This window comes from Curcuma longa, chromosome 15 (genome assembly GCF_044706935.1).
Source record: "Curcuma longa cultivar G26 ecotype Majalengka, Jawa Barat chromosome 15, ITB_CL_G26_1.1, whole genome shotgun sequence".
Taxonomy (NCBI): domain Eukaryota; kingdom Viridiplantae; phylum Streptophyta; class Magnoliopsida; order Zingiberales; family Zingiberaceae; genus Curcuma; species Curcuma longa.
The window spans coordinates 6148353-6157224 of NC_133875.1; the positions used below are offsets into that span (position 1 = coordinate 6148353).

An 8872-nucleotide genomic window follows, 5' to 3' on the forward strand; every position below is an offset into this window, starting at 1 on the left:
GGAGAGCATGAGTCAACTGTCATGGGCTTCTCCGTAGGAAGGTAAACTATCTTAACCTTGTCCCAGTTCTCCTCTATCTGAGAAGCTGATGGTACAGCCGAGCCTTTCTGACGCAATGGACAGGTATAGTGCTCTTGGATCGATAATGAATGTGGTATCTGAACCTTAAACAGCCAGAATACATTAGACTCCAATCCATCAGACAGTTGGGTTACAGTAAAGGAAAACACAAAGCATTAGATCCTCACCTCCTTTCCCAGGCGTTCCTTGACAAAATGGACCGACTGAGACAGATCCAAATTGAGAACCACCAAACCTCACTTACCCTATGTCCAGATTCAAGACCAATCTCTCCGAGGAAAGCACGATTCCCCATTTGCCAACTCAATCCCACTCTCTACCACAAATTTCAACCAAAAAAAAATCCAAAAGTGAGATCATTCGCATCGATACAAACCTCGTAACCCGACCTTTAAACACATAAACCACCAAAGGAAACCGTAAAGCGGGTTTGTAGAACGCAAATGGCGTCCAAATAGAGAGATCGAACGATTGATCTAACGAGAAAGAAAGTAGGGCAACTATTTTCTCAGTTTTTTTTCTTCTGCTATAAATGAAATATTTATAATCGGCTTGAATGAATGACAATGTTAGAATGCATTTTAAAAAATATGGAAAACTATCGGACGAATAAGCAAAAGTTGCCGGATTTGACTTAGCAAAAATCTTCACTATAAATAGAGGGTACACACCTCCAAGAAGAAGAATAGCTAAAAAGTGTTGGGTTGCAAGGGTGCAAATATAGTCCCACATCTAAAATACATGGAAAAGATCATGGGTTTAAAAGGATGAAAAGTATCTCCATTGGCATGAGGTCTTTTGGGGAGAGCCCAAGAACAAAGCCATGAGGGCTTAAATTCAAAGTAGATAATATCATGCCATTGTAGAGATGCAAACATCCTTGGAGACCTAACAAGTTGTATCAGAGCGAGGCCGCTCTTCACCGGACTAACGGCCGGAAGAGCCTTGATCTAGATCTAACCATGTGGGTTGAACCTTAAACAAAGGAAGTGGGTACTCCCGTGTCTGAATCAAGAGGACCAGACACCAGGCAGGAAGTTTTAGTAGGTCGAGTGGACCGAGGGGCAAGTGGGTACTCCCGTGTCTGAATCAAGAGGACCAGACACCAGGCAGGAAGTTCTAGTAGGTCGAGTGGACCGAGGGGCAGTAAGTCCTAGTTGCGACTAGGCAGGAAATCCTAGTAGGTCGGATGGACCGAGGGACAGGAAGTCCTGGTGGGTCAAGGATTCGGACATCAAACGGAAGCTTTCTGTTTGAAGGGGACCTGTAGTCCTTTGTGCAAATATAGTCCCACATCTAAAACACATGGAAAAGATTATGGATTTAAAAGGATGGAAAGTATCTCCATTGGCATGATGCCTTTTGGGGAGAGCCCAAGAATAAAGCCATGAGGGCTTAGGCTCAAAGTGGACAATGTCATGTCATTATGGAGATGCAGATATCCTTGGAGACCCAACAAAAAGAAGTCCTCTTGGAAGCAGGTCAGGATCGCTGGCAACATCTCACCGACGTCTTTATCCCCTACCCCCAATGCTCCGTTGATGCAGTTCCTCGAATGTCGCAGCGAGCATCTGAAGATGATTGATTCTTTGTTGGATTTCTTGAAGAAGGTTCGCCATCGTCCTCCTACAAATAATTATTTTATCCCTCTCTGTTCTCACCAATTACTCGATTCAATCGATTGATCCGCAGAGCGAGGGAAGGATGGAGGAGAACAGGAGGAGAGAACTCGTCGACCGGGCCTCAGGAAGAAGATCTTAGAGCTTCTAGAGGCGAAAGATACGCTGAAGAACAAGCTGGTGGAGGTAACTCCAATTCTTGAATACTGTTGCAGAAAGCAAAGATATTTTCAGACATTTAAATATTGTTATGTTTTTTCAGGAAGCGAAGATAATACAAGAAATCGAATCTTTGATGAACACAGATCGGTGTTAATTTAGCAAACGAAACTTATTTCGATCGCTATGTTAGCGACTGAAACGTAGTTATGTCAGTAAATGTTAGCGAATCTTGATTCGGTCGCTAAGGTTCGCTAAAATTAGTCATATGTCATCCAACCCTAAAATTAGCGACCCAATACAAATTCAGTTGCGATTTTAACGCTCGATATATGATTTCGATCATTTTTTTAACATCGGTCACTAAATAGTAATCGATTATAATTTCATCGCTAATATAGTGATCGAATTATAATCAGTCGCTAAATTAGCGATCGAAATATAATCGGTCATAAATAACGATTGAAGTTAAAAATCAATCGTTAAAATAAAGACCGAATTGTAATCAGTCGCTATTTGTTATTATTTTTGTAGTGATGATGATCGACCAGTTCCTCGAATGCCGCAATGAGTGCGAGAAGGTGGTTGAAACTCTATACGATACCTTGCTTAACGACTCCTCCAGGTGGAGAATTCCCTTCCCGACGAAGAAGGTTCGCCAGCGTCCTCCTACAAATTAGTTTATCCCTCTATGTTCTCGCCAATTACTCGATTCGATCGATTGATCCAGAGAGCGAGGAAACGATGGCCGCACAGCTGAGGCGGTCCATCCAAGAAGAGAACAGGAGGAAAGAACTCCTCGACCGGATCTTGGACTGCAGGAAGAAGAACTTAAAGATTCTAAGGGCGCAAAGGTAGAACAAGAAAGCTCATTTAAATCTTGAATAATATTGTAGAAAGCTCGTTATGTTTGTTCAGCATCTAAAGAAATGAAATCTTTGGCGATGGAGATGATTGACATGCAACTGAATCTTCACAAGGAGAAAATTGAGGTAAGAACTAAATAAAAAAACAAAACAAAACAAAACAAAGAAACTTTCTGTTTTCTTTTACGCATGCAAAATTAGGAGTAAGTATTCAATTAAAATTGAATCAAATCGAATTAAATTAATTAAAATTAAATAGAATCAAAATTTTTTAACTAATTGAACCGATTAAATTTTCAAATAAAAATCGAATAAATCGAACCGATAAAATATTGATTAATTTAATTTTCAACCGAATTAACCGAAATAATTAAAATTTTTAAATATTATGAGAGATTTACTAATTAATTAAGAATTTATAAATTATTTTTTTATTTTGATTAATTCGGTTTAATCGAATAAAAAATTTTAAAATCGAAATCGAACCAAATTAACTGAATATTTTAGAAAAAAAACTAAAATTTCAAAATAACCGAATCGAATTTTAAAATTTGATTGATTGATTCAGTTTAATCGAATTTTTGCTCACCCCTATGCAAAACAAGAGATTGAAGGGAGAAAATGACTCATGTAGAAGGTTCAAGAATGTGGTTCGTCTTCCTCCGAAAGGATGGAGGATTGAGAGTTGAAGCAGAGATGGATGAAGCTCATTGTGCAGATGAAGAGGCTTTAAGAAGTTGGAATTCAGTTTGGACTTATGTTCTTATTATTTTATTTTTTGAGTCACCGCTGGTATTGGTCTTCAAGAATTAAGTCATATTTTCCTCTTTTTTTTGTTTTTTCTTTGGATTGGTACCGATGGTTTGATCAAGTTTAAACATGCTACTCTAGTTGAATTGAAACATTCATTCGCTATTCCTACAACTGCAGCTCTTGAGCTCTAATATCTCTCAGCATTCATTTTCTCTTATAGCTTTAGAAATAGTTCAACAATAAATCTAAGATAAAATGAAATTTCTCATTTAGAAAATATGTTTTTAGGCAATACTTTTGGTGAATTTTAAACTGAAGAAAATAAACTGTAGATGTTCAGGAGCAAGGACGAATACTTGGAATCAACCAACAAGCCCTTGCAGTGGCTAGCAGGGGCTCAGATAGCACACTTGCAGTGGCTAGCAGGGGCTCAGGAGCTATCGATGTGTCTAGAAAGAGTAATGTAAACCGGTTTTGTCAGTCACTTAGCCAAATACAGTGGTGACAAATCAATTTGTCTGCAGATGGCAATATAGCCACGACAGAGTGAATTCTAATACTCAGAGCACTCCAACCAAGGAGTTTTGGTGCAAGGAGCAAAGGAAAAAGGATTGAAAGTTCCATAGGCTAAGGCTATGGTCCTAACGGAAGAGTCTCATTGAAAGTTACATTGATCACACGAACAAGTATATAGACATTGAAGCATGATCATCAAAATTGAGACTACAAATATAACTATGATTCCTCGTATACAACCAGACTACAAACCCTCAGAAGGGATCCTCGTGTAATTGAAGACCTAAGCGTGTGCTTCTGTTTCCAGTAGGTTCTGCTTTTCTTTACCTTTTATGAGAAAATGGTCAAAGTATTCTAATTGATAACTAACAGTTTTACTTTTAAAAATCATCATCTTTAAATATAATATCTAAAAAAAATTTAAAACAGCAGATCACTTATAATTCAAACCTGTAGAATTATTTCCGACCAACCAATAATTATACACAAACTAGAATGCCCAAGACTAGATTTGTGACCCAGTGCCCTGCTACATGCTTTACTAACTTCCAGTATGCAGAAATTTACAAGTAGGATGATAGCATCAGCAGTACACAAAAAAAAGAAGAAAAGGACGTGTACATTTCGATTAACCTCATTTCTAACATTGGGTGGCCAGACATAGATTTCAGTATTTACAGTTTTGAATATCATCTCCTTTTTTCCAATTTTGAAGTTCCCACCGTCTTCCCAAGTATCTACAAGTACCATTGTCTTTGTTTGTCATAGTCCTTTATGGAGCTGCTGTAACACCGTGTTTGCTTTTGTGATGGAGGCTAGAATCACTCAATCAGGCCATCGACAACCCAATCATCAGAAAGCATGCGAAGATGCTCTAGCTGTTATCTAAACTAAGAGTGTCAATAACCAGGAATCAGCTCAAATCAAAACCAGCATCTGCACTTATTGCATAGACTAATTTGGTTCTCATTTGTTCCGTCCTGTAAAACCAAACGTATGAAGCCAATAAGATGTGAGAAATAAAAAAAGTTGGTAAAAACATTTAAGAATCAACACCAGAGAATCATGAATAATTGTAAAAGTAGAGAGGTCTTCAGGAGGATGCAGACGCTATAACTAACAATCTGCAGCTTTGAACTAAAAACTGGACCCAATATAAATGGTAAAGTTTGGAATATTCATGGCTTTCATAAGAAAAAGGTTAAAGAAATTATCCTAGTATTTCCCAGAAGATGAAACCACATGAAAAATTGGTATATTGACTTTTGAAGCTCTGGAGGTAACATACGTTTGATATGGAGGTAACTTCAGCAAATTCATGCATGTGGCAGATGTCGGTAAACGGTCAAGATCTTCTTCAACAAAATCAAAAGGAGCAGCCCTATTTTCAGCAAAACAACAACAAAATGTAAGGAGTCAATAATCATAAACGAAAAAAAAAAACTAGTTGAATAAACCTTTGTATGCAAAACTTTGGTTCAAGATACTTGAAACCAAGAAGTGGGCCTCTGGAACAGCCAGTCACAAACCTAAAATCATAAAGGATAGATTAGTTGTTGCACCCACCAATCCTTTGGAGGAAGTCAAATTTAGGATGTGCCAAATATCCTACAAGCTTAAAACACCATGAAAATATAAAGAGCTTTAAGAATAATTTTGGTATTGTTAGGAAAAAAAAATCAAATTTGTTGGAGATACCAATTTCTTGTTTGAATAGAGATAGAAGTTTAGCTTGCACATTAAGTTCAAATTTTAATAATATCAGAATTTGTGAGTGCACGGGATTTAAGAAAAATGTTAGTGTTTGGTCAGGCATTAGACTCCAATTTTGATGGGCTTGGAAGTTAAAAGCAAATGCTTGTCTGAGAAACCCAAGTTCTAGCTAAATATAGAGGTTGGGTAAAAACAATGATGGGTTCCCACAAGCCTTAAATAAGAAAACATCAAGGATCATATATCAAGGAATGAAACAGCAAGGTCCTTGAACATTAGATTATTTCAACATTCTGACAAATCAATATATATGTTCATTTGCCACCAGATGAAAGAATGATCCAAAGATTAAAAGCCATGATCTTTTTAGAAGATTACACCAACAATGATAGGCACAAGATTCAAGAAAGTAACAACAATGACCTTTTTAGAAGCATGAGCAACTAAGAAAGATACACTGGACAGAGCAAGGTGATAACTTAGCACAACCAAGGGACACAAAATAAACAAAGCTGGTTCATCCAAGACCTATGGTGGAAAAGAATAGTCAGTATCATGTAGAAAGAGAACACTGAATGAGACCTGGCCATGAAGAGTGGCGAATAACATATGATTCATAAAAATAAAATAACAAATAGAGGGAATACATCCCAAAACGAAAGGGATATATACATGTGCAAGAGTATAGTCCAAGTAGCTTTAGTGTAGATTTTTTGGTTCTACCATACCATTTTACTAAGGTGTGTGAGGGCATTAGACTGATGAAGAATGCCATTGCAAGATAGGAATGACTATAAAATCTAAGTGAAGTATTACCAAGCATTTCACTACTAGAATTTTATAGAGACGTCAAACTAATTTTTGATTTCGTATTAAAATAATAAAAAGTAAAAAAAATTCATTAGAAAACACTATATCATTCTAGTTATAAAGAGTTTGAAATCAAAAGTAGGATTGACATGACTTAGACCCAACATATCCAAATAAACCAAAGCAAAAAAGTTGTAGGGCACTTTTATAGACACTCCTTGGGAAAAGTGATCAAATTACAAAGTTAGCAAAAATTTGCACTCAAGAGACTGAAGAACAGAAATACTAAGACCATGTGCTTCTTGAAGAAAAGGATGAACAAGATACAATGCAACTCGAGATGAGAGTGTAGCCAAAAGTGTTGACATCGTAGGGAAACAGGACATAATACGTTTACCAAGTTAGTAAAATTCACACACAAAAGACTGAAGTAAAGAAATACTAAAGGTCATTTGCTTCGAGTATTAAAGAGAAGGATGACCAAGATGACTGTAACTCAAGATAAGAGCAAAACAATTCAAAGATTAGTAAGTTGACTAATGAACAACTAGCTCAATGGAACCGTAGGAACATATGAGATAGAAGATGAGAGGAGCAAGGGTGAAAGCTCAAAACATCTCAAATGTCCTTAACCAATGAGTGAGACCCATTGGCTATCACAACACTAGTATGACTCATGGGGGTATAAGAGTAAAAAAGGGATGTGTTACCAGAAATATAAGGCCCTATATTTAGGATCTAAAAAGACGACTGAGGTACGTGATAAAAATGTAGTAGTGGTACCTCTATGGGTGAATGAGGTAACTAACCAAGGTGATGCACTAATAGTCGTATGAAGTTGAAAGAGCAAAGAGTACTCTACAAAATTTGTAAAAATATAGTTGTCTGACTGAGTTGACAGAGGAGCATTAGACTAGGATACATTAGTAGAGTTTGAGGCAAATGACCAGAGGGAGGGGGAAAATCCGTGAAGAGAATAGAATGTATCACTTGAATTTGTTCTATCCTCTAGGGAAACCACCTCATTATCAGCCTTCATGATCACCTGATGATTCTCCGAGAGGTGAATCAACTACCAACACAGATACATCAATCTACCCGCAGGATAGAAGAGCACGAAGCAATAGTTGAAGCACATAACATCCATTCACACATTGGATAGAGGAAAAATAGAAGATTGACGACATCGGATTCAAGATCTCACTATCTCCAATTCAAGGTGAGTAGCTTGGAGAAATATAATGGTGAATAACTTGTCAATCCTACATCTCCTAGACATCAAAAGAGGTCGAAAGGAGACCTCTAAAATTGATTGTGATGATTTGGAAATGACCTAGTGGTCATCTTTGTCACTGTGGTGTATCTAAAATAGACTATCAATGACATCATAGGCATGGGAGATATTGCCTATATAAAGTCAGAATATGTGTGGGTCTTGTAAGAGGAAAGATAGCAGCGAAAGATGTTCAAAAGAGCCAATACTTAAGCATCTATCCACTCCCACAATGAACGAGTGAACTCATTGATCTTGAAAACTCAATTAGAAAGGATTAGTAAGGTGCTCTAGTTGACCTTGATCCACAAACTATATAGGAACAACAAAGATTTTGTCCATTATGATGATCACTGACCTTGAAATAGTGGAAATAGTACCAACAAGAGGCATCAGAGTAGTGGCAAAGATTTTGGCATTCAAGCAAATTAACAACTGCTTGCTGAGAAAGGAAGGCTGATGGAGGAAGAAGGGACAACCGATAAGGAAATTGGATCTAGAGAATAAAGGCAACTTTGCTCAGTTGTAACCTTACAGGCTGCAAGAGCGCCTCATCTCTTTTTCAGAATAAGGATAGGAGACCACACAGTGCTACAAGTGTTGCAATGCGCACAAAGAGAAGTGTGATGTTAGGCAATTAGGCCTAGGCAGGATGAATCAATGGACCTCTGCTCACTGCTTCATAGGGGCAGGCATCAAGCAATTGAGGTGCAATGGAGATGTTCACAAGGAAGCCAATGATGAATCAAAGCTCCACTTCATGTGGATGAAATGAAGATGCTAAAGAGAGGTGTTACACACCTGACTGATGATATCCATTGAATGGCATGAAGAGAACACTAGCATTGGTTACGCAGTGGAAGATTGGGGAATTAGGCATCGGCTGCGATACAATGTAGGGGATAATTATTATAATCAGTTCCCTAGGTAGAGCCCCTCTACCTATATATGGATATATTGAGTATACGAGACATTACAAAATAGACCCTTATACCTTTACATCTTTACATAAAGACCCATAACAGTATAATACAGCATGAGGCACACCACTCAGACTTCTTATTTGGCAACTTCCACACCAG

General features: G+C 37.6%; 1 protein-coding gene and 1 long non-coding RNA gene across 2 annotated transcripts in view; one reads left to right on the forward strand and one right to left on the reverse strand.

Moving 5' to 3' along the window:
- The first annotated feature begins 1578 nt into the window (after positions 1 to 1578).
- Positions 1579 to 2190, forward strand: LOC141845849 (uncharacterized). The gene is made up of 3 exons (XR_012603305.1): positions 1579 to 1691; positions 1774 to 1886; positions 1963 to 2190. It is a non-coding gene; the product is annotated as an uncharacterized LOC141845849 (long non-coding RNA).
- Positions 2191 to 4504: 2314 nt separating this feature from the next.
- The window catches only part of LOC141846757 (E3 ubiquitin-protein ligase UPL6-like), a 13843-nt gene continuing 9475 nt past the window's right edge, over positions 4505 to 8872 (reverse strand). Inside the window, exons 4-6 of the mRNA XM_074734798.1 lie at positions 5452 to 5523; positions 5283 to 5375; positions 4505 to 4974 (exon numbers count right to left, since the gene is read on the reverse strand). Of these exons, the coding sequence (XP_074590899.1) occupies positions 4908 to 4974; positions 5283 to 5375; positions 5452 to 5523 (232 nt within the window). The 3' untranslated portion in view covers positions 4505 to 4907. The remainder of the gene's footprint in view (positions 4975 to 5282; positions 5376 to 5451; positions 5524 to 8872) is intronic.